This window comes from Acipenser ruthenus, chromosome 2, assembly GCF_902713425.1.
Source record: "Acipenser ruthenus chromosome 2, fAciRut3.2 maternal haplotype, whole genome shotgun sequence".
In the NCBI taxonomy this organism is placed as follows: Eukaryota; Metazoa; Chordata; class Actinopteri; order Acipenseriformes; family Acipenseridae; genus Acipenser; species Acipenser ruthenus.
In genome coordinates, this window is record NC_081190.1 from 90,041,190 (window position 1) to 90,067,557 (window position 26,368).

At 40.4% G+C, this 26,368-nt stretch overlaps 1 protein-coding gene across 4 annotated transcripts in view; it reads left to right on the plus strand.

The window, feature by feature from the left end:
* hspa12b (heat shock protein 12B) overlaps nucleotides 1–24,714 on the plus strand; it is a 44,033-nt gene extending 19,319 nt beyond the window's left edge. For all 4 annotated transcript variants that reach the window (XM_034014326.3, XM_034014327.3, XM_059003523.1 and 1 more), the window contains exons 9-13: nucleotides 4,845–4,931; nucleotides 16,182–16,286; nucleotides 19,629–19,887; nucleotides 20,518–20,621; nucleotides 21,273–24,714. In XM_034014326.3, the coding sequence (XP_033870217.1) occupies nucleotides 4,845–4,931; nucleotides 16,182–16,286; nucleotides 19,629–19,887; nucleotides 20,518–20,621; nucleotides 21,273–21,916 (1,199 nt within the window). In that variant the 3' untranslated portion in view covers nucleotides 21,917–24,714. The remainder of the gene's footprint in view (nucleotides 1–4,844; nucleotides 4,932–16,181; nucleotides 16,287–19,628; nucleotides 19,888–20,517; nucleotides 20,622–21,272) is intronic.
* The last annotated feature ends 1,654 nt before the right edge of the window (nucleotides 24,715–26,368 follow it).

Here is a 26,368-nt window from a genome sequence, read left to right on the forward strand (position 1 = left end):
TTGTATCTGTTTTGTTTGTTTCAACCTTTTGATTTAATAAAGAAACAAGCTTATTTGCGTCTTGCCTGTTGTGTTCATCCGTTCATTTCCTGGTCTGACGTCACCCACAAGCCATCCTGCTACAGATGGGTTTACATTTGTTTGTTTGTTTTACGTTCTACACTGCAGAAGTACTTCTGTGCATCTGTCCACTTTCAGTCTTTCAAGCAGACTCCAGCCCGACTGACATGAAAACCACTGCTGATTTCCTGAGAAAACTGAAGGCGGGAGGGGGTGACAGAGTTCTTACAAAAATAATAAGATGAAACAGCTCCCATATGCCATGTATTAAAGCCACATGTTGTTTTGGTTTTACACTTGTTGTACATTAGGGATGGATTGAAGCCATTACAAAGGAGGTTACAACTAATTCCTCAGCGGCTCTCTTTATTAATATGCACATGAAAACAATGCCCAGGCTGAATGCATTAATGTACACAGGCCATGACCTTGGAGAGAACCCTTTATAATGAAGTCCACTGAGTCGTTGCAATTTAATACCCAAGACGTACCACTAACAATTTTTCACTATAAGCTTAAATGCATTATTATTCTAATTTTATTTGTTCTAGTTTTATTCATGTTCTTGCGACTTTTTATTGTTCAATTTTTACAAACTGGCTTTTTATCTTAGTTTTTTCTCCAATTAAAACTTTACAATTAACATTTTTGTTTTATACTCTTTTTAATTGTTCTAGTATTACAAACTAGCCTTTTATCCTAGTTTTCTAATTTTACCATTGAAACCACATTTTTTGCATCTCCTTCTTTTAAAAATGTGTTTTATTAAATTTGGTATCAGACTGTTTTTAATGTAATGGTTTAATTGTTAATTTCTCTTTTTGTGCAAAGTGCTTTGGGATCCTCGTGATGAAAGGCACTATAGAAATGTAAATTGCTCTCGCTGTTGTTGTCCACTGGCGGTCGTTTTGTAGTGGCTGAAGTGAAACCTTTATAATGAAGTCCTCTGAGTCAAGTTACAGTTCTATACCCAAGTACCGGTAGCAGTTTTTCACTCTAACCCTAAAAATGCAGAATCTGTGTGGTCTATTCACAGAAATCTTATTTTGAGCTACTAGGCTTGAAAAGTTGCTTTGTGTTACACGCCCTTTAGGATAAACAGGAAGATGAGGAGAGAAAAAAAATATAAGGAACTCCCTCTAAAACTGTGGTGGGGGAAAAAGGTTTTGTGAGTGACTGAATTCATCAAAACATTCCTTAGAACAGCCCTTAATGTTTGGTGAATGTGGACTATTATGATCAATTAACTGTTTTAGGGAAGGTTATAAGTTTACTTTCGGTTTTTACAGAATTGTTGACCAAAGACAACATTTATAAATTCTCTCCAAAAAAAGCAGCTTGATGGATTACAGACAAATGCAATCCGAAACGTCTATAGGAGGCCGGCAGTTATCGTGTTCACCATGTAGAGTGTGACAGGCAGGTGGAAGGACGGACACAAACGATCAGTGTATGATCCCCATTTTTAAAAACAAATAAAAATTCTAAAAACAAATAAGAAACAACATATTAGTTACCAGCCTCTGAATTAAAAATCTTAAGTTGTTCATTTTTGGTTTGGGTTGGTTTATTTGCTATTTTTTGGTGCTTTGGGGTAAATACCCTCTGCCTCTTATTCTGATCTGTGTAGCGCTTCTGTTTAGACAATAATGCATTAGATAGACCCCAGTAAGGCGACAATTCATTTAAAGTTTGATGCAAGTCCTTGTAAGACTCTTCTCTGTGTATTTTCCTGCAGTCATTTTGCCAGGAACATTATTAATAATATTATTGCAGTCCTGTTTGTGTACAGTTTCTCTTCCTCTTGTGTGGGTTTGTGAAAAGGTTCCCATGGCTGGGAGTTAGTCATTCTGTGCAGAGGGGCTATGACATCATAGCACTAGAGAAACACATTCTGTATTGTTTCATTTGTATGAAACTTTTTTTCAGCATTACTTTAACATAAGTAAAAGCCAACCGCCCTTTCCTGTTTTATAGACAATCTTAATTTTTATTCAGGATATATTTTTCACTGTAATGCTATAGACTTTATTTAAAAAAAAAAAAAAAAAATTAAAATCTGATGTGGTTTATTGGCTGCTTTTTGTCTTATGACACTGAATATAACCTGTAGCATAGAAGTAATGATGCATAATTTGGAACTGTGCGATACGCCTGGTCATTCTGCTGGCCACAAGGAACTATGGCATGTGCTGGATAAGAAGCTGACAGGTGAATAGGCTACACCAGGGGTCGGCAACATTATTTGCCAAAAAAAAATATTCTACTCCCAAGAGTTTGAGTGCCACATTAACTTTGGGTTGGGTGGGGGGTTAAGTATGGAGGCAGGGAATACTGAATTTACAATTTCAACATATTTTAGTAATGGTGTAAAATCAATAGCTTGTTTTTTCAAATAGTATACACACACAGCGCTCATTTAAATAATATATCATGAATGTAATTATTTTAGCGGTTATTTTTGCCCTATATTCACCAATAAAAAAAAAAATAGCTTAACAATTTAGCCGCCGTTATATAGACAACTAAAACATCCACAGCTTTGAATACTCAAACTTAGACTTTGTACGATATTAAGACTACAAACACAGGCTAAATGCGGTTGTGAGGTCACCTTTTGCTCTTAACACAGTTCGGTTACAAAGGGCATCGACAACCGCACTAGTTAATCCTTTTCAGAGGAAGTATCGAGTGCGGTTATTAATTCAGTTCGGTTACTTAATGTGCACTAACTGTGTGTGTGCTGCTCAGTGGATTTCTACGCAACTAATGATGTCATTGTTTATTAGACATTTCCGTATGATAAACATGGCTTATATATATGCCTGGTGAGCCAAGTTGATTTTGTAATGTAGTGAATTCATAACAATGGTAAATAGTGCATACATATAATATACTTTTTTTATATATATTTAGTTGTAAGATGATGATTTTTTTTTTTTGTTTTGTATTTTAAATAAAACAATATTGGACAATTCGTATCCCCAAACGCCACAGTGTGACCGCAGCTCGTTTTTCCATCGATACCAAACGTCTTGTCTGTGTGTTTTGGCACTCCAGGAAATGTCTCAGTAAATGAAAGACGCATATACGACTCCTTAGACATGCTTACATTTTAAATCCAGTCATTTTGAGACCACTCAAGTCGTTTCCACCAGCCTTCTGGTATGAAGATCACCCAAATGTTTAGATCTACCGTCATGGTACTGCAGATCGTCGCCACTGCAGTGCAGGAAAAGGAAAACGGCGTCTCCGCTGGTTTTGCGGAAAAGAGCGTAGCTTTGACGAGCTCTCGATCGATTTACATATAGTACTTTCTTCCAAAAGCATAAACAAAAAAAAACACGGCCTCCATGTTGTCACACAAACCCTCACGATCGGCATGTAATGACGGCCCGAGTTCAGTGGTTTGTTTAAAAAGGGGGTGCACTCACTTCAGTAATGTCATGAAAGGTGTGTGTGTGTACAACAAACAACCGCAACGAGTGCCGTTTGTAAATACGGTTATCTCTCTCCATGGCTTCCTTGGCCCTGCTTCTGACTGCTGAGGCTGGACATTGTAGCGTTGGGTCCCTCAGGACGAATGAATGGGACTTTTTGGTGCTGGAGGGCAGGATTTGTGTTGTAAATAATTGTATTGCTGTGTTCTGAGTCTGTCTGTGTAGCTGCTGCAGCCTGGCTCCAACCAGGTCCGCTCTTTCACGCATGCTGACCTCTACATAAGGTGCAGCGAGTAGAGCGAGAGCAAGCGCTGTCTTCTGGTATCAATTTTGTTAGGTGCCTTTTCAAACCAACAGCATTTTTAAGCGCCAGCCTAGCCCTCAGCTAGTGCAATAAAAGGCACATACAAGCTCCTAACAAATCTTTTGTAGTGTGTCCTTTCTTGCCGCTGAACCTACGGCAAGCCGTTGCCACAATGTTAGGCTGGTAGTTGCTTGTGTGTGGTCAGACGGCTTCTAACGGGACTCTGCACATTTTTCATATGTGAAAACACCTGTTCACATCGATAAGTAGATCTAAAGGCAGACAGCAATGCAAAAGCCACCTTTGTCATGCAGGCATACTTAGGAAGGGAAGCCCAACATGGAGAAATCTTATGTTGGTAGTCACTTTGCAAAGATGTGAACTTTGATATCCAGATGCTTGAGCTTTGCTAGTTGAAAATTTTGAATATCTAGTTTTGCTCTTTTCTTATCCATAATTTTAGTACATAAATCAAGTATACACCGTAAAACTTTCAAATTAAGTATTGTGCCGTTTTTTTTTCTACTGTACACCTCCCGCCAATGCGTATGCACACTGAAGCTCAGTGTTTCATAATTATTCGCATTAAACAAAAAGTATATGTATGTAAATATTTGCATAAACAGTTGTCACTTTTTATTATGGCAGCCATTAATTGTGTACTGTTAATTGTAATACTGCTACGGTTTTCTTTAAAACACAGTACAATACTCAACCACAATCTCCTAGTGACGCAGGACAAGAACTTCGGAGGTTGGCAACGCATTTGGAAATAGCACTGAAATGTGTTTTTCTTGGTCAAGGCTGGACAGAGCCAGCCACGGCCTTCCCTGGCCCACAGTGAAAATGAGGCATGAGTGTGCGATGTAGGCCTGGTCACATACATGCCCAACTGTACCTATATGATTGGGACAGTCCCGATTTCCTAGCAAGTCCAAGGGGGGAGGGGGCGGAGAAGGTCAAGTAATAGAGGTTTATGCATCCCATAATGTGTTAAGTGGTTTTAAATCCTGAATTTCTCTGTCTCCTCTCCTTCACAGCAAGGGAGCAGCTCCGCAGATCCAGGCACAGCAGGACCTTTCTGGTGGAGAGTGGGACCGGGGAACTGTGGTCCGAGATGCAGACGGGTAAGGAAATGTGGCAAATGGAACTTAATGTTTACAAATGTGAAGTTTTACGCGGTGCTTACAAAAATGTAGGATTGAAAAACCTAATGGGTAGTAAGGCACTAGAACAAGTGCACCAAAAGAAAAGGCTGTGATGTTGCATAGACTTGGCAAACACAGGGAAAAATATACAAATTAAAAGGAGGTTATGATGAGGTTGTATAATGCCCTGGCGAGTCCACACTTGTTAGAAACCAGGACCAGAGGACATAGTTTAAAATGAAATAGACAGACTTAGGATACAGGGTAAGAGACCTTTCTTCACATAGTGGTGAGAGTATGGAATGGGCTACCTAGTCATGTTGTTGATGCTGAATCACTTGGATCCTTTAATACTGACTTGAGATGAACCAGCTACTAGGAACAGGATGAGCACTGATGTGCCAAACGGTACAGTAAGACTCAGTCTATCCAGCATGCCCTTGTAATGGTAGTGTCGTGGGGTACACTGGGTTAAGGATTATAAACCATTGTGTAGGCTGTCTGTTTGTACAGTGACAAGATGCTCGCTTGCAGTGTGCTTGGGTGCCGGTTCGTGTCCAGACACCACCGTTACTTTCTCATCCATGCACCATTCTCCACCAGTCCCATGTCCGTTGGTATGCCCTTGCCTGCATACACATACAACAAAACCTTAAGTGTGCTTTCTATAGCTGACAGAACAAAGCCCCACCTCGCCCCCTGGAAAGATCTGTATGAAAGGGTTTCATTACATCAGAGGCATTGCAGTCTTCTGTCGCCTCCTGGTATCCCTCGAGTACATGACTCACAGACACATTAGTCTGTCTTCGTTTGGACAACCTCTGACTTTCTACTGCAGATGTTTCCTGCCGCCACCCTTCTTCTCCCCACCCACCTCCTCCTTCTCCTCTGTCCCTCCCAATGCACCCTCAGCCAGACCTCTGCTTCTGCCTCCGCTCTCCCAGCTCTTTGGGGACTTCTCCCAATATGTTTTTTCTAACTTTATATATTGCTGAATATATTTCAAAACTACTGTACAATGCTCGCTCGTTAGTCCCACAATTCAGAGTGACACTGGCTGTTCCTCTGTGATTAGCAGCCACTAAGTCTTTCAGTGAAGGCTGATCTCCAGAACAGCGGATAGTCATAATGCACGCTTTATGAATTAACTACTTTTTTTATGCTGCAAGTATGAGACCAGACCATGTTTCAAATTAACAATGTTTTCCATTTGTTAGTTCCAAATACCCACATTACATTCTACATTGAATGTTATTGTTTAGATACAATACATGCCACTAGTGTTAACTGAGATAGACAACTGATCTGATTACCTCACCCCTGGGGAGAGCCCTCAGATTGATACACTGATCTGGAGGTATGGGAGCTTCTCTGTCTGAGTGTTTCTATGCCTGGTACTTAGGCACAGAACATATGTGACTACAGTTTGTATTTGTTAACTTATTAATTATAATAGAAATTAGCTATTCAGCTGTTGGCAGGTCTTTCCTTGGCTCATTATAACTGAAACGGAAACAAACTTGTGTGCTACATAATTACATACTCTGTGCACATACATGGGTACTGTAAACACCATTCTAATCATGTGCAATGCATTTTCTCTAATTTCCCTTACTTAAAAGGCTGCTGACTGCATAATGTACTCTATACAGTACTATACAACACCTGACCTTAACTGTGCATTGCATAGTATAAAGTACAAAATTGATGGCGTCCCCAAAGACTTGGAGCAATTTTAGAATCAAGTGTCTCAGAAGCCAGCATACATGCTATAGCTTATAATTGTGCAAAGAACACAGATATTTAATTACCTGTTTCAGCCACAGGGGTCAGGATTCACATCCATGCATACATGCAAAGTTCAGATGCAATCAGACAGCAGAAGATAGAGAAGTTTGAGAGAAAGGAAACAATACAAACAGGCCAAGTTAATTATGTCTGACTAGCCTGCAGTTTTATTTTAAGCTAGCACTGCCATTGTAACTTGAGTGAAGGACCTCTTCCTGTTTCCAATTAAAATATATTCACCAAAACGGTAATGCAAAACCCCTTTACAAGCCTCCCAGCCATCCAGGACTAACTCCCACAGTTCCAGTTCCCTACAGCGATCTAAAAAAAGCCTGAATAACTCTAATGGACAGCTCCCCTGGACTGTGTCTCCTAGGTCAGTACTGTAAGATGTTAAAACCCTTTCCATTTTGGGATTGATGTTTCAGACATATGTATCTGATTACAGCAGAGTTTCAATCAAAGTGTGTTGTGTGCAAATATCCTGCTAAAAAAAAAAAAAAAAACTGTTCTGATTGCAAGGAATGGAGTAGCTTGCTCTGTTCAGCCTGAGGAATTTGACAGAATTGCAAAAACAAAATTTAAAATAAATGAAATGGTTATTAAGGCATACAGTAGCAAGAGGCCAAAGCAGTTTGAGTACTTGTTTGTTGTCTAATTTCCAAGAAATAAAACATTCTTTCTATTTTATTGTTTGTATAGCTAAAAAGACCAATACAGTTGGCACTGGCAGTAAATACTGGGCTGTTTCCAGACCATGTCTCGCAAACTGTTAACGTAGCTGCATCATGCAGAGTCCTGCACTCTGTGTCACTGCAGGGCTGTGATTGTGGGTTGAGGGAATACAGAATTTTGAAAACTGCGTTCTTACTATTTCAGTAAGGTTCTGCAATATTTAATGATTGCTTAAAATCATGTTTTGTTTAGGCTGTAACTTCAATTGTCACAGATGGTTTTACAATACTTGAGTAAGTGTCTTGAAATAGCGTCCCCTTACCTTTTTAATCCTTTCATGCATGAACTATTGAATATAACTGAAAAATATTGTTTTGGACGCATTAATAAATATATTTAAGTGAACATGGGGGAAAAATGGCATGCTCCTATGAGATAATTGTGCAGTTGCATCTTCCATATGTCTCCATATAAAGACAAAAAGAGAGTTTTTATCCATCCCCATATGAGGCTGCCATATATGAAAAAGTTAATTAGTTTGCAATTATTTGGTTCAAATTGCTTTGCGGTAAGTCAGAAGCTGTTCTTCAGTTGTAGTTGCCTGCCAGATTTCTGTAACCTAGGCCAGATCAGCCAAAGTGTCTTTATAAGCTGAGTTGAGTGTGGGACAGAGGGGGGTGATGCTGGGACGCCAGAATCACTGTTGAGCCCTCTTGTGGGGTCGTGGGCTAGTCGACGAAACACCGAGGACAGAAGGTGCCCACTTGAAGACCCCAGAGATGTACCCTTTTTAGCTCAATCCAGACGGTTGTCATGCTGACGTGCTGGGGAGACCGTTTGTGTCTGCAGCTGGAGCAAGGTGACAAGTCAGGGGTTTGAAGATTCATCAAGGGAGAATGAAATGCTTCAGGGAGAAGGAACAAGGGCCTCGTATTGATAAGTACTTTTTACGAAGTCAGTCGAATGAAATCCAGCGACAGCAAGCAAACCACAGTTCGCAGGATATCAGCACCACTGTCATAGACGAGAAGAGGACTTGCATGGATACAACTAGTGATGACCCTAATGATCCTTGTGAACCCGGTCAGACAAACCAGCATAAGAGAGAAAAGAACCTCAAAGGGAACAAGCCTGGAGTTAAATGGCCAAGAGCTTGTGAGAAAACTGCGTGGGACACAGTAAACACGGATGTCTGTTTTGCATTGGAAAGGTTAAGTGGAACAGTTGAAAAGAAGCTGGATAAATTTGGGGACATCATCTATGCATATGGAAGCAAGAGGTTTGGAGTTGAAAAAGGGAAGGAAAAAGTACAAACTATTCCTGGAAAGTCTAGATGGCAGCAGAAGATTGAATGCTTAGTTAGAGAAAGGAGGCAGCTGAGGAAGCAATGGAGAAGAGCTGAACAGTCAGAAGGAGGGACTCAATCTGTTACAAAGTGTCATAAAAGATAAGCTTGCAACATTGCGCAGAGCTGAGCGCCTATGGAAACACGACAAAAAGGAGCGTGCGAGAACTAACTTTTATAAAGATCCATTCAAATTTGTAAAGAAGTTATTCACCAGTGAGAAAAATTGCACACTAAAATCAAGTTTGTGCTGGAGAGATATTTGGAGTAAACGCATACAGATTTAAAAAGGCAGGTGCCTATGTCAATTCCTTCAGACATCCCACCTATAAATCCACCAGAATACCAAATGGAGGACTGTGCACCTAAGTGGAAAGAAGTAGAGCAATCTGTGAAAAAAGCAAGGGTGTCATCATCTCCAGGGTCTAATGGAGTTCCGTACAGTGTACAAGAGTGTTTCAGGAGTTCTACGAAACCTGTGGAAATTGATGAAAGTGGCATGGGAAAAACAGGTTGTACCAAGAGCATGGCACCGAGCAGGTGAGGTCTTTTATCAGAAGAAGATTCTACAAGCATCAGTCAGTTTCGCCCTATTTCCCTATTAAACATATAAGGCAAGATTTTCTTCAGCATTGTCACGAATTCTGAGGGTTCAGATTTCTTTCTCTTTTTATTTGCTCAGCACACACTGTTATCTCAGGGGAGACTTTAGGAGGACAGAGATGTTATTACTCCTAGTGGGATATAGTTCGTGCTCTGGACCCGCAATATATCCAGATGACTAATATAGTACCCAAGAAATTGACAGACTCATGTATCAAAAGTGTTTTTTACGAATCAGAGTATGATCAGTACTCATTCGGTTTATTAACAGTTAAATATTGGATTGAGTAGGTACAGGCTACTTCATATCCCCAGCTGACAGACGCTCTGGGCAGTCCAGTGTCTTAACAGATATTAACGTTAACACTTTATTACATCTTTATGTATTCGTGCAGCCTGCAGGCCGGCCACGACCACAACACTAAAAACACCCAGTAGCCTATTTCAGCACATTCAACAAATGTTCTCCTATTTTCTGAACATAGCGTGAGTCCCTTATAGCAATACATGCAATACATGTGAGATAAAATAATAATTGATTAATGCTTACCCTTTAATATAAATCATAAAGGAATATGACTGTCTTCACCAGGCAAATGAAACTGAGTTCAATCAGCTCAATTGTGTAGGTCTGCAGATAATGGACTACATTACACTGTCTGGGATGAGTGTGGTGCTCCATTCTAATTACTTAGGAGTTATATACGTTTTTCGTCTCATTGGAATACATGGGGTGCCTTAATCAACTCCAATCATTAATCTGTTGAGACAGCTCTTATCCTTTTTACAAATAATAGTTTTCAAAAGATCCGGACCAACTTTTCAGAATTAATAGGTGTCATGTACTCAATACTTTCAAGACTTCATATTTGTCCAACTCCAACCTATGATCTCATTCCTTGTTTTCCTCTGAGCCCCTCCTTTATCTGAAAAGTCAAGTGAACCAAGGTTCCCAGGATCCTGGTTTATAATATAATATAAAAAACAGTACTGTTATATGTGCATGCAAAACACTATTTTTATATGTGTTATATATGAGAGATGTTCTTAATATGTGACATCATCTTCTAATTGATAATAGTTTTGCTAAATTAAAGGTATGTGTTTCTTTTAACCTCATACTGTGTTTCATCATGTTTTTAATGAGTCTGTTTTGATTCCATATACTATTGTCTAACAGAGTATTCGACAAAAGATTGCCTTATACAATATTCAAGTCAATTAGTTTCACTAAGTTTAAGAGGTAATAATTTCCATTACAATTATTTATCCCTTTAAAAATACACTAACCAGGATCTGACCTGTACCTGACTCTGAGAATATGCTATTGCAAGCAATTTCCACAGTCTCTTGTTTTGTCAAGGCCAAAGTCTGTGCAAACACTTTTTTAGATATATGACCTATCAATGTCTGTTAAGCCATAATTTTTGCATATTATTTCAAGACATATACTTATCTGTGCTAAACCACTAATTCCATAAACCTTAAATTCCAAATCTGTAAGACTTGCAGCTTTTTGCTGAAGTGGAATGCAATAAGACCCCCTCCTTTCTCTATAGCCCATATATCTGATAAGGAGAGAGGCCCCCCTTGCAATGCAGCAGTTTCAAAGAACCACATTATAAGGACTCCATCTACCATCATTAGACAATAATATAGTGGATTAACAACAAGGTACATTATAGTATATTATTACAAACTTAACACAAAAACATAATACAACACCTTTTATATTCTATAATTCAATGGATATCATAATGTCTAGAGGTCTTTTTGTTCAATAGAAGGAGAAAGAAACTGTACCACTTCCCCAATTAATTAAATTGAACACTGCTCCGGCTTTCAATCCTTTTATCACTACAGTAAAATCATGAACAAGCAATAACACTCGTCAGTTTAAATAATATGTTTTCTTATTATAGCAAATACTTAAAACATATTATTAATCCTATGAAATCAAATAGATATTTTTAGTTTCAAATATCGTGCTGTCTAAAAAAGGGGTTAATCATTTATTTTATTAATTTACAATACCTTTGTGTCTAATTTCTACTCTTTGACCATTATAAACTATAAACAGTGTTAATTAGCACTGAACCTTTTTTTAACTATAAATGTGGCATTATAAGATAAACTTTTAATTAATTTACTTCAGTTTAACAGTTGCTCCTAGAATTTATAATATCACTTGATTTCTTTGGTGAATCCTTCTAAAATTTAAATCCAAATACAGGCCAGTGTAAATGCATTCAACGCTTATATATTTTATAATGACTGAACTAGGCTTGACCCTGTCTTTTGTTCATACAAAATCCATTAGCCGAAATAGGTTTTTTCTTAAGACCTTGGCTGCTAAGTTTTAATGTTGATTTATATGTTGCAAAGAATCCCTTTCTTATCTTGTTTTTGGAAACATAAATTTGTAGGTGTGATTAACGTCCACTTTTTAGCCGGAATGGTGCTTTTTATCAAGCGTCATGCTTTCTGAAGATATACAAGTGGTAAATCGTTAGAAATTCTCAGATCACTAAGTACTTAATTAAATGTCCTATCAAAACAAGAGTGGACTGACCTATTTCATGGAGCAAGAGAGCCATCTACTGGCGGTACAAGGATACTCTCTCTTTATCCTTCCTTCCAAAGAACCTCTAACACTTCATTTTTATATCAAAGTACATTCCATATTTGAAATCGCCTAGTCCATGTCCAGCATATCCAAACACGTTCCCAGCAGGATTCAGCTTCTGTACCAGGTTCAGCTCTAGTTGGTTCCACAAGAAGTCCCTTGATCCAAAGTTTCTCCATCACAGGTGTGGATTTCCATGGTCTGACTTCATTCCTATAAGATACTTAGACATGTTTAGCTGTACATATTATTTCTATATATTTCCTTTTGTTCACGCAGGGTCATTTTGCAAGGTATGCCCTCCATCCAGAATACTAAAGGAGGTCAAAACTCACTGTGATTCATATTTTTGGGCACTCAGTTGTTGCCTTGCCCTACATCATCAGTTGGCAGACTTAACATAACTGAATCTGAATCAGTTGATGAACCGTGCACTGTAGCTTACTGAGATCCTCCATCCAATGGAGTCCAATGTTTTACTACACGGAATAACTAGTTCAGCGTCACCTGCGACAGCATTATTGCTCAGAGATTGTCAACTTACCTATTAAAGAACTGCTTCATTGACACTTAAGTACACAAAGCGGGCATTCCAAGTTTCCTAGGATGCTTAGAACACATCACTGTGATCTGGCAACACATTCAATCAGCTAAAAAGGAGAGGAAGGAGCTCCATGTGACATTCCTGGATGTGGCTAATGCATATGGTTCGTGCCACATTAACTTCTTTGGGCAGCATTTGATTTTTTCAGTGTACCGATGACAATAAATTTAGTGAAAGCCTACCTTGGAGATTTGCATTTTAGTTTCTCAACTTCAGAATTCAGCACTACATGGCAATGCCTAGAAGTTGGAATAATGACAGGATGCACCATTTCTCCACTGGCTTTTACCATGGCAATGGAAGTAATTATTAGAGCATCAAAATGGGTAGTGGGAGGAGAGCGCTTGGCTTCTGGAATACGACTACCACCAATTTGAGCATACATGGATGATATGACAACCATGACTGTAGCCTGCACTAATCAGTTATTGGGCAAATTAACCAATAACATCGAATGGGTACGAATGCAATTCAAGCCCACTAAATCAAGGAGCATCTCTGTAATTAAAGGTAAAGTAGTAGATAAAAGGTTCTACATTAATGGTGAGGCAATACCAACAGTGTCTGAGAAGCCAGTGAAAAGTCTTGGGAGGTGGTACGACGGGGATCTAAAGGACACAGTTCATGTGGAAGTGAGACAACAAGCAGTGCAAGGTTGAAGAGCATAGACAGCAGCGCTTCTCCCATCACCAAAGAACCTAAACCTCTGGGTAGGCGAGGATCCCTCATGTCCTTTGTGTTCATCACCTGCAACATTAAGGCACATTTTGACAGGATGTAAGGTGGGTCTTAGCCAAGGACAGTTTACTTGGCGCCATGACCAGGTGCTGCAATGTTTGGCCTTAGCATTGGAAGACAAGTGTAATATGACCAATAAGTTGCCACCAGTTCCATCAAAACATTACACACAAAAGACAACATTCCTCCACCCAGGAGAGCAACCACCAAGAAAAGGTGTTGAAACCAATCCTCGACCAGGACAACTGGAAGCTGCTAGAGACTGGAAAATGCTGGCAGATGTTGGTCAACGGCTTATTTTTCCACCTGAGATTGCCACCACTAACCTTCGGCCAGATATTGTCTTGTGGTCTGGTAGAGTTAACAGTGCCATGGGAGGATGCTGTGGATGAGCCGTATGAGAGGAAGAAACTGTGGTATGCTCAACTAGCTGCTGAAGCAGAACAGCGAGGATGGAGAGTCCGGGTTTACCTAGTGGAGGTGGGTTGTCGAGGATTTGTGGCACACTGTACAACCCGGTTTCTCAGAGACGTCTGTTTCAGTGGCCAAGAGTTGCATCGCACAGTGAAGAACTTATCTGAAGCAGCAGAAAAGAGCAGCAACTGGCTGTGGTTGAGACGGAAATATTCTGGCTGGGGATCTCAAGCACAATAGACAGAAAGCAATGCTGATGTACAGGTAAGTAAGCTGGGCTGAGTTGAGTGGGGGACGGAGGGGGGTGATGCTGATCCCTGGAGCCAGCATCGCAGCCGTTGTATGTGCTGATGCACTGGGGAGGCAAAATAAGCTGATCCCTGGAGCCAGCATTACACTTCAGCCATCAACACCAGGCAGAAGGATATCTACATTATCAGATGGAAGGAAACGCAAATGGATGGAGACGCAGATGGATCACATTAGTTTACTGTAAAGCTATGTCTTAGTTGTTGCTTATCTTGGCGAGAGCCGAGTTCAAATCAGCATGAAGTTTTAACATTTATCTCATGTAATGGAAATCATAAAATGAAGGGCCAGCGTCATCTAGTTTCCTTTAGCTGGACTGGCAATATACAGCTGTGCACCACCTGGTGCTCATTGGAATACAGACACTTCAATCAGTTAATTATCAAAGCACTGTGACACAAATGGAAGCACTCTGAATGTAAACTTCATAAAAAGGTAAGGGAACAAAACAAATGGAAGCTTTTTTCCTGGTTCAATAAGTTTTAAAATGCAGCAGGTTGTTTTCTTGAGTACGGGAATACCCACCCCTCAGTTTATTAAGTGCCAGAATGGTGCTGTGACTCTGTAAAGGGCAGGCCACTCAGTTTTTCCTCAAACTTAATAGCGTGCACTGTGGTTTTATAGAGATGCCAGGGTTTTTCATGGGTCTCAGAACATCAGTCAGGGTTGAAGGCTGAGCAGTAATTAAAAACAGACAAAGAGATGCAGTTCAATCACAGAGGTGGACAGAACACTTCTGAATAATACCCCCAGGTGCCTAGACTGAATTCCCTTCAACTTCAGAACATGCAATCCAAACCTATAAGCAACTAAATTAAGAGGAACTACTCAAAACTGAGGAAGGCCCTAGGCGAAACATTTGTCTGCTTGACTTAGTTCCTTATAAATTGCACCTGAACGAATAAGCACCAAAAATGTTGAACAGGAATCTCTTTGTTCTAAGAATCAATTACTGTATATTTAGTTAGAGTGAGAGGACTGAACTAGTGAAAGGGCTGATTGAGCTATTTACTGTAAGTGAATGAGAATATTAATGTGCGAGACCAATATTTTATTTAAATCATCCTTTCAATATTTTATTTGGAGCTTTCCCATTCCTAACAGTGGCAACACATATCCTAACCACACTACCTCAACACAAATTAAAACCAAGTGATGCCATTCAGTTCATGACCTGTTCAACACACCATGATCGAGCATTTACCTGTAGGTAACAAATTATTCAGTTAATACGTTTTACATTCCCCTCCCTCACTCATGAATGATCTTCAATGGCAGCACTATTGTAGTGCAATAGTATGAGCAACATTTTCATATTCTGACATATCAGTTTGATCACAATAGTCTGAACTAATAAGTACATCTATGCATTGCAGAGTTATGGTACACTACTGTGTCTGAACCAATGTGTACTACTTGCTGTTACATGGTGACAACTGTTAATTCATCTGTCAGGGTTTCTTCAGGGTAATACACTGGCATTGTAATTTGATCTTTTTGGGAACTTCTATGTAAGGTTGGGCTGAATATACACAGCATATTAAGATGCCTCGAAATGTTCGGTTTTTAAAGAAACACACGCTTTACTGAATTTCAGTCCCTTTTAGTCATTCTTTACTGTCATTAACTAACCATCTGCTTCCCCTACTCACTTTGCAGACAGTTATAACTTCTGAGGTAAAAAGAGCTAGGAAGTCAACCAGAAACAGATTACCAGAAAGCCAAGAAAACAGAGACCTGTTTCACCCAGTGGGGTGCCAGGTGTCTTGCTTTAAAATGGAACTTCATGCTTGCTAGAACATGTGTCTTTTAAAACATCACAGAAACCTATATCCCCTTCAGGCATTGTGTGCACAATTGTACAATATTAAGTTTCCTATCTATGTATCTATTTTATAATGGTTTTTGTGTTTTTTTCAAAGTTATGGCAGGGCAACTTCTCTAAATCCATAGGGTTCAAACACAACAGGTTTCAAAATTTCAAAAAATGTGTGACCAAATAGGATATACAGCAGTGAATAGAAGTGCATTGACAGGTACGGTTTATGCAATTAGCTATAACCACTTCTGTTGCAGGAAGCAGCTTTACACTCAGTACCCAAACTCATGTACCCTTTCTCTCACCAGGTGATCGGTACATTGTGGCTGACTGTGGTGGAGGGACAGTGGACCTCACAGTCCACCAGATTGAGCAGCCACAGGGAACCCTGAAGGAGCTGTACAAGGCATCAGGTACGCCTCCCTTAGTCTACCCTTATAAAAGTTTAGCAAAGTGTAATAAAGCAGTGAAAGCATGGCAAAGCATACAGGTAAGCACTGCAAAGCATATTAGAAACCATGGCGAACCAGGGTAAACTATGGTCAATGCATAGTATAACATGGGAAGTGTGGTAAAACTGCAAAATACTGTGGCAAACTTTTATAAGAGTCTTACTGAATTGATGGGTTCTTCATCAGTTGAGGCATTACCACCCTCCTGTATTTGTCTTCCCTCCCTCGTTTCCCACTTGAAGCCATTGGGTATGTTGTGTTCACATGCCCTGATCCTGCACCATTACATGTGTCAAAGTTACACAGAACTCTAAGAGACTCCTATAGGATAAGGGAACTTCAAGTCCAGGTCTGTATTCAAACCATGTCTTTAATTATGAAGTTGAACCAGCTCAACCTCTGACATGCTCCTCTCAAACCTGAAGGATCAGTTGCATGCCCCTGCTATAGGATCATATAGGGCTCTTGTATACTGTAGAATTGTGTAATATTTGGGTGTATAGTAAACCAACAGGGCCAATAGCACGTTATTTCCCCAACCAATTACTCTTCCTAGCTGTATTCCCAATTTTATCTCAGCGGCAAGAATTCAGTGCCATGAAGGTTTCAATTCCATCTCATATCATACTGCCTCCAATTGTGTTCTGTACACATAATACGCTAGTGCCCGCACCGAGCAAAGCATATGGAGCTGCCGCGCCCTGTCAAACTGGAAAGCAGGCGGATGGAGAGCCTCCAATTCCATAGACTGGTTGATGTGGAATGCAGAGTTGGTTTTCGGCAAAAAAGCAGGATTGATACAAAGCGTAACTTTCTCCCTGGCTTCTGCAAACATTCCACAGGCTTTCACAATTGGAAATGCTTGCATCTCACCCACCCGCTTAGCAGATGTGATTGCAAGCAAAAAAAGCCACTTTCAATGATAAGTATTTCAGCTCAGCTGAATGCAAGGGCTCAAAAGGGGGCTTCATAAGCGCTTCAAGAACCACAATGTGCTTCATAGGCGACCGAAGCCACAGAGCTGCTTTTAAAAATTGCCCCACCAGGAAATGAGCTCCTGGGGAGACTGAATCAATTTTGATATGGCAAGCCGAAATCGCTGCCAAATAGACCTTTTAATGTAGAGGGGGATTTCCCCTCATCAAACAGGTCCTGTGAAAAATGCATTATAAATGCCATGGGGTTAAAACCCTTAAGCAGGCACCACGTCTGAAAAACACCCCACTTGTACCCATACTGGGAACATGCGGACGCTGCTCTGGCATTCTGCAAGGTGTCAATGACCCTATTAGACAACCCCAGACAGCTCAAATGTTGCCATTCAGATGCCAGACCCAGAGCCACAGGCTCGATGGGTTGGGATGCCACAATGTCCTCCGAGCCTGCTTAGAAGCTGCATGAAGGCAGATGGGCTAATAAGGGGCTACTAATAGCACCCTGGTTCGGTCCTGCCTGATTTTTTTCAGGCACAGCAGGAGCATTATTATTATTATTATTATTTATTTCTTAGCAGACACCCTTATCCAGGGCGACTTACAATCGCAAGCAAATACAAATACATTCAAGTGTTACAATACAAGTCATACAATACAATAAGAGTCCAGCATGGCAAGTGGTGGAAAGGCATACAGCAGCTGCCTGAACCACTGTTGTGCCAAGGCATCTATTAGCAGTGGGACCCCGGTTCCTGTAATGGAGGACCAGGGGGCACAATGCGTCGATTCCTGGGAGGCAAGGAGGTCTATCTGTGCTCTCCCAAACCATTGCCAAATGAGACTCGCCACCTCTGCCGCCCAGTTTGTCATTCCGGGCAGATTGAGAGGAGGTGATCGTGCGCCCAGAGCAACAGCTATCGGGCTACTCAATGGAGACTGGGAGACCTGAGGCCTCCATTTATATAAGCCTCCATTTATATAAGCCACCACAGTTAGGAAGGGTTAGGTCGGCCATGGTGTCCTCGGCTCACCGCACACCAGCGACCACTATAGTCTGGCCGGACGCCTGCGGGCTTGCCTGTAGGCGCTGTAGCTCTTGGGTGGCTGCATGGTGAGTCCGCAGTATGAAAAAAAGTGGTCTAATGACGGCACATGCTTCGGAGGACAGCGTATGTTCGTCTTCGCCCTCCCGAGTCAGCGCAGGGGTGGTAGCGGTGAGCTGAGCATAATAAAATAATTGGCGATTCCAAATTGGGAGAAAATAATAAAAATAATTGTCAACGACTAAATTTATATATATAAAAAAAATGCAGGACTGCTGAGCCCAGCAGCTGTGTTAGAATTTCTGTGGAAAAAACAGAAAAATACACATGGAGAAACAAATTCTCACACAAAACAGTAATAACTTGATTAGCATTCGTTTTATAAAATTTTCGTAACAAAAAATGAAATTTTATTTTAAAACTTCAAACGAAGCTAGCAGCCTAAGAGAAACAAGTAGCCGACTTAAGGTTGTTCTATCCCGGGTAAGGGGCGACAAAGACGCTGTGGGACTAATGAAAACCACGGCTGAGTGCACAATATGTATAAGTTGTAATTACTATAAGCATGTAACAATAAATCACATTAATTGGTGAAATTACACAAGCAAATAAACAGATATTAGTAACTTGATACTTATATGTTCGTAGTCTCTCCTACTCAGGTCAGATGAAAGGAAGAATGACGACAATGTCTGTGTATGCAGTACACATGCCCTCAGGGTCAGGCACGACTGTGTCACAGGCTCTGACGTGCTGCTTTGATATATCTTATTCAGGTTATCTAGGTCTTTAGGATAAATACCCATTAGGTAATAGTTACATTTCGTACTTGATAGGGAACTTCACTCAGACTACTTTCTCATTAAATATCTCTATATCAGGAGGCTGTGTGGTCCAGTGGTTAAAGGGCTTGTAACCAGGAGGTCCCCGGTTCAAATACCACCTCAGCCACTGACTCACTGTGTGACCCTGAGCAAGTCACTTAACCTCCTGGTGCTCTGTCTTTCGGGTGAGGCGTAGTTGTAAGTGACTCTGCAGCTGATGCATAGTTCACACACCTTGGATAAAGGAGTCTGCTAAATAAACAAATAATAACAAATAATATATCCCTGAATAGAAAATTTGGAAGCCAGTGAAGGAACCAGGAAAGGGTTGTGTGTAAATGGTGTCTGTTTCTGAAACTAACTTGCCTAGAGTTAAGTACGACCAAAGGATTATGGAGATTTTTTACAATGAATTGCCATCTTGCTGTAACTTTTGAACGCTTAGCTTGCACCATATGGGCCTAAATACACCTTCACCTTACAAAGTGTCTGTGTGTTCAGGGGGTCCGTACGGCGCGGTGGGGGTGGACCTAGCCTTCGAGGAGATGCTTTGCCGGATCTTCGGGGCCGACTTCATCTGGAGCTTCAAGGCGAAGCGGCCGGCAGCCTGGGTGGACCTGACCATCGCCTTCGAGGCCAGGAAGAGGACAGCGGTGCCTGGGCGAGCCAGTGCTCTCAACATCTCACTGCCCTTCTCCTTCATCGACTTCTACAAGAGGCACCGGGGTCAGAGCGTGGAGACCGCACTGCGCAAGAGCAAGTACGGTGTCTTTACCACAGCTACTGTATCTCATCCCCAGGGAAGGGCAATACTGTGCATGCTGTGTTTAGTACCGGGCTGCTCAAGTTTAAGGTTTGAAGACATCCCAGGCATGGAATCAGTCTGGATCCCACCTTGGTCCAAAGTGCACAAGGCGAACCGCCTTCAGTTCTTGCACATTGTCAGATCTTAATATCCTGTACTGTCATTGTCATTCAACACACGTTGAATGGGGGTTTGTGTCTGCTCAGCATCTTCCATGCATTGATCTTTTGAGAATTGTGAATGGTGGCCGAACCAAGTTTGAGGCTAAATTCCATTAACAGGAACAGTAATGGAAGACGTTCTCCCAGATGTCTTATAAAATCTGGACCAAGCTGTGAACTAGACTTTCACTGATTCCATACCTGGGCATCTCCAGACACTAAAGGACATTGACTGAAAGCAGCCAGGTACTAATCATTATGTTTACACCTCTTACATTATTTGGCTGGTCCCATAGACCTTAGGTAAGGCAGTGCTAATTTTGTTCCAGCTTTGTACTTGTCCAACACTGTCTAGGACATGCAAGGACAGTCCAGCAAGTTTTTTTTTTTTTTTAACAATGTCACTGTCTCCTGTCTGTTCCAGCGTTAACTTAGTGAAATGGTCCTCTCAGGGGATGTTGAGGATGACGTCAGAGGCCATGAACGAGCTCTTCCAGCCCACCATCTCTCAGATCGTCCAGCATATTGGTACGCAGACTTTTTTTCACACGCTCTTCGCATCTACATCTACAGGTCACAACCCCCTGTGCAACACTTAGTGGTAGTGATAATGAAGAACAACGATTTCCATTGTATAGCACAAACCATTCCAGCATTTATAAAATCAGAGCTTTTCTGTGTACAGGATTTTTTGTTTGAGTCTTTATTTTTGAGAAGCAAACAAAATACTGTAATACAGCGCTCATTTATTGGAATAGTATTTATTTAGTAGTGATTCGATTTGGGTTCTTCATTGAAACTCCTCAAAAATAAACATTAAGATCCCTATCTGTGTACTGTGGCAAGGATCAAGATAAGAAACCTAAATGCCTTTCTATGCAATGGGTATCTTCCTTCCATCCCAGAAAAAGATGGTCAGATTTTTGTTAGATGTGAGATCTCTCATGATGCAACAAAAGGTACCATTTTAAAGCTCATCATGACAAAGTGTTTTGATTAATTTTAAATTAACTTCTCTTTCTAGATGTTACTTTTTTGGTTTCTTTAAAACAAGTGTCATTAACAAACTATTTAAGTGATCAAAACTTTATTGGAAGTTTTTGTTCCGATAGCTGGTTTGCATATTTACAGCACATCTCCTCTCAGCCTGATCTCCCTTGTCTCCTCTCCCCCGTGCAGACGGGCTGATGAAGAAACCAGAGGTGGGCAGGGTGCGCTTTCTCTTCCTGGTGGGTGGCTTCGCGGAGTCACCTATGCTGCAGCATGCCGTCCAATCAGCATTTGGACGCACCTGCCGCATCATCATCCCGCAGGATGTGGGGCTGACCATCCTGAAGGGGGCAGTGCTGTTCGGGCTGGACCCTACTGTCGTAAGGGTGCGCCGCTGCCCCCTGACCTACGGGGTGGGGGTACTCAACAAGTTCGTTGAGGGAAAACACCCCCGAGACAAGCTGCTGGTCAAGGAGGGCCGGGACTGGTGCACGGACATCCTTGACCGCTTTGTGGCTGTGGACCAGTCCGTGGCTTTGGGGGAGGTGGTCCAGAGGAGCTACACCCCGGCCAGGCCCGGCCAGCGCAGGATCATCATCAACATCTACTGCTGCTCTAGCGACGAAGTGGTTTACATCACTGATCCTGGCGTGCGCAAGTGCGGCACCATCAACCTGGACCTGCCTGAGGCCAAGGAGACCAACCTGCCGCACAAGGGTCGCCGCGAGATCCGTGCAAGCATGCAGTTCGGAGACACAGAGATCAAGGTGACCGCCGTCGACATGGTGACGTCAAAGTCCGTCCGCGCAGCCATCGATTTCCTCTCCAACTGAGAACCAGCCAAAGTTTGCCGAGAAACAAATGAAGCTCTCCCGACAATTGCTACCCCTGACATCCGCTTTATTCAAAGAGGTTTTCCTAATCGTGGTGGTGTTTTAATGGATAAAAAAAGGAGATATAGGACAGTAAAAAATCATCTATACGCTTCAGGTCGATAGAGTGATCCAGGCCGCTGGCATCTCTAGGATTATGGAGTTTGGAATACTAAAACACCACCTGCAGATATCATACAAAACCATGTCCTAGACACATCAGTTTAGGGTCTAGTCTGTACTGTATGTTTTGTTTAAACCTCTACTGCATGACTTTTTGTATGAGAAAAAGTTTCCATCTTTTTGCTTGTTATTTAAGGCAGTTTGAAAACGTTACTTTTTTTTTTTTTTTTTCATTTGTTACTTAGCTTAGTAAGCAGTCGAATTTCAGCGTGCAGCTACCTTGTGCTTCTCAGAGTGCCAGAGTCTCTAATTGAGCTCCAGGTACGGTCTTGTAGTTTGTGTTGGGGTATTTTTTTTTTAATCCTAGAGAGTGTGATTGTAATCAACGATGGGCTTTATACTTTTCAAACAAAGAGATTGTATAAATTTCCCACTGCACGCTCCGATTGGATAGTTTGTGCCTGAATGGGGCTTGCAATCTTGATTGTTTGCCCGCCCGCCCCTTTCCTTTTCTTGTTTGAGGTGTTTGTTATCATAATTTAGAAAAGGGAAAGTTAAACACATAACTTTTGCTACATCATTCTGATTTTATTCTAAATTCCCATTATTTTTATCATAAGAAATTACATTTCTTTAGACACCAAATATGTCGGGATAAGGCTTTGGTTAGAGACCGCAAACACTTTAATTTTCATATGCCTCTTTTCCACTGTACAGCCAAGCCCTCACGGTGCGGTTAAGGGGAGCCTGGGTTGTTTTTCCACTGCAGAGCTGAGCCGTGTTACGGATGCAGTGAAAGACAGTTATTAACTCAGTTTGCCAAAAGATGCGCAAACAAATAGTGTTAAAATTTATAGACCAACGGTACAGCTGTATCTCGTATCACTATATTTTGTAAATATATTTAGGAATGTCTTTATAAATCAACATAAAATCAACAAATTTTACTGATTATATCAACTTACTAAAGTTAAATTAATTCTGTTGAAGTGGAAAAAAAAAAGGTTTTACAAATATGATTTGCCAATGAAGAACCACCCATACCGTACCGAGCCTTCATGGCTCGTGGGCAAACACGAGCCATGAAGGCTTGCTTCTAAATATGGTCCATTGAGTTAGAGGGCAAAGTTTGCCCACAATTAGGGCAAACTTTTCGCGATTTCTCAGAAAATCTTTTAGGGGCCAATGGATACTGGACAAGTACGGAGAGAGAAAAAAAAAAAAAGAAACCACGATCTAATGCACAACGCAAGCGACACAAACTATCTTCCTTCTGTAGATAGGCTTTTTTTAATTCCTTCGCCATCCTGTGTGCATTGCACTTAAGCAAAAAAAAAAAAAAAAGTCCTTAGACAAACATTTACAAAAAATACTCCAAAGTGGTTAAATTCTTGTTTACTGTTCAAATGACAACATTTTAATCAGCCTAGCATTGCGTCTGTACTGGCTTTTCTGTGACCTGTACTGTACCGTTGCACAGACAAAAAGTATTCCTGCCCGTTGTAGCCAAGTTAAATCAGTACTACCGGTACGATCTAGCACAGCCAACTCGCGTCAAACAACCTGTTGCTTACTTTTTTAAACACAGTTAGAATTTTAGACCTGAATAGACGTTTTCTTTGTTTTGACTCTGTACTAATAAAATAAAATTACTGGATGGGACACATAACATGACAACGAACGAGCTACACACATTGCCTTTAAAGCAGGGGTGGGGAACCTTAGTCCTGGAGGGTCAGTGTCCCTCCTGCTTTTTGTTTCAACTGTGTCCTAAATTACTTAATTGGCCTAATTATTAACCAATTATTGATCTAATTAGGTATTTAGGGCACAGTAGGAACAAAAACCAGGAGGGACACCGGCCCTCCAAGAACATGGGTTCCCCACCCCTGCTTTAAAGTATGCCAGATGTCCTTGGGTACCTGAGTTTTGGGGCTGTTTCAAATCGATGTCCACATCTCTATAACTTGGCAAAGCTTTGCCTTACACTTCCAACCAATTCAGTGGATGCAGACGTGCAGTCTCAATGTATGGGCAAGTCCACACCAGACAGAGAATGTCAGCAGCAACTGCTGGGGGATGTTGCATGCCTGCCTTGACAAATGACAGCACTGTTTTAGTAAGGAAGCAAGTACCACTATTTTTAGGCTTTATATTGCAATAGTCTTATTAGGTTTATTTAATGTTTAAAACAGGTCGGCGAAATCCTAATTTTATTCCATAACCTACCCGTGAGAAATACGTAAAATGTACAGCGATTCGAGTTGACCCCTGCCCATTATAAAATAACTTAACAATAATATAACTGCTGCTACTGCAACAAGTAATTTCTTGCTAATTTAAAAATGTATATATTTTACTTTATAATATTCATGCAAGTTTTACACTTGCTTCGGGTCGGTTACATTATATCTTTAACAAGGCCTGACAGTGCGCAGAACGACGGGGAGATAAGCAAACATTTTAATTACCTTATGATTTCAGGTACATGCCTTTTAAAGTAAGATGAACTGGCTTCTGTTATTTTAAAATACCACTACTTCAGATTATTACCAGTGCTTAACAGTAACATTTTCAGAGTTCTTCCACTTAAACCCGTTCATGGCCCCACAGCAACACAAACCTACCTTTTTTTTTTTTTTTTAAACAAATAACCGTATGAATATAATTAAGAGAATAAAAACAAAAACTACAGTATAGACTACAAATAATTTTTTGTAGTCTCCAAACTGCTCATCTTCTGTTGCAGTCACACCGCTGCCAACATTACCTGATGTAAATAGTGCAGAGCAGACTATGGGTCAAACCAATGTTCGTGTAGAGGGCGTTTTTTTTTTTTTTTTTTTTTTAAATCAATTTTGGACTTCTGGCGTCTTCAAAATGATTGTTTTCTTTTTTTACATTTTAATCAGTTTAAAAAGGCAAAAACATAGAATAGTGTGTTTACATGGAGCAAAATATAGTGTAGCACAATATAGTTTGCCTCCCCTGTGCTCTATGGGTTACGGCAAAAGATATTATATAATATCTTTGGTTACGTGCCTATGGTCTCAATCAAGTTACAGTTCAAACAGGAGAAAAATATAATAAAAGGTCACGAAAATCAAGTATGTGTGAAAACACTATATATATATATATATATATATATATATATATATATATATATATATATATATATATAATTACACACACTCAGTGACATACCATGCCCTTTAAAAGTCCAGCTTCCTGAAGGGATGTCCCACCTCCTCAAATTGCATCATATTGAACCCTGGTCCTCATTGGATTGTAAAATGAGGTTTACTGGCAACATCATATCATGCATGCAGTAGAGGGTTAACCTCACCTTACTCAGATCTCGTTTTTACTGCAAAGATTTGAATTGTATAGAAGGAACAATTGTGAAAATGAAAGTATTGGTTTCCCTTTGAGAAATCTGAATTGTCACTACTCAAAGAGTAGATCATGCACCACAGGAGGACATTACTTGGACGGGAAATAGACAGACACATACAACTGCTGCGCAGCTTCACAAGGTATAAATCAAATCAGAACATTGCATTGTCAGGATTTCACTGGAGAATCGCTGATCCAAAGATTTATGCCAGGAGGAAATATAGCTTTAGAAGATTGTGAAGAGACATTTCACTCATTCAGCAGCAACGTTAGAAAAATTGAAACCAAGTGACAAACTATAAATCAGATTTTTTTCAGTCTGTCCTTGAAAAAAACAAAACCTGATTGTCGTAAAATTCAGTTATGACAGAAGACAGTTAAAGATTGCTCACTTAATTCTATTCTTGAATTACGAATTTTCATTTAAATTGTAGACATGTACTAAACCAGCATACCTGCTTAATTATACATCGCTTTTTTTGTCACATTGAAGATGTCCACAATAAAAAGGTAATTCAATGATCTAATAGTAAAACAGCAATCACAAGGCCTGGGTAAACACCTCATTGAGATGTAATTTAAAAGTATTACACTTATTAACTGAATATACTCTGCTTGGAACTCATTTGTTTTATGTTATGACAATGTATCTCCATTATCATTAATAAACACCAAACTGTATTTTATGTATTGCTTAATACTTGCTGTAACATTTTGAATAGCTATCATGGCATACCAAGCACTATAGTTTTAATTTTATTTGTTTCACTATGAACCCAATGGAGGAAAAAAAAAAAAAATCCTATACATACCTCACAGATTTCTACTTTTTGTAACTCTGCATGTTCATTTAACCAGCTTTTTTTTTTTTATAGAAAGTATGTATTTGTTTAT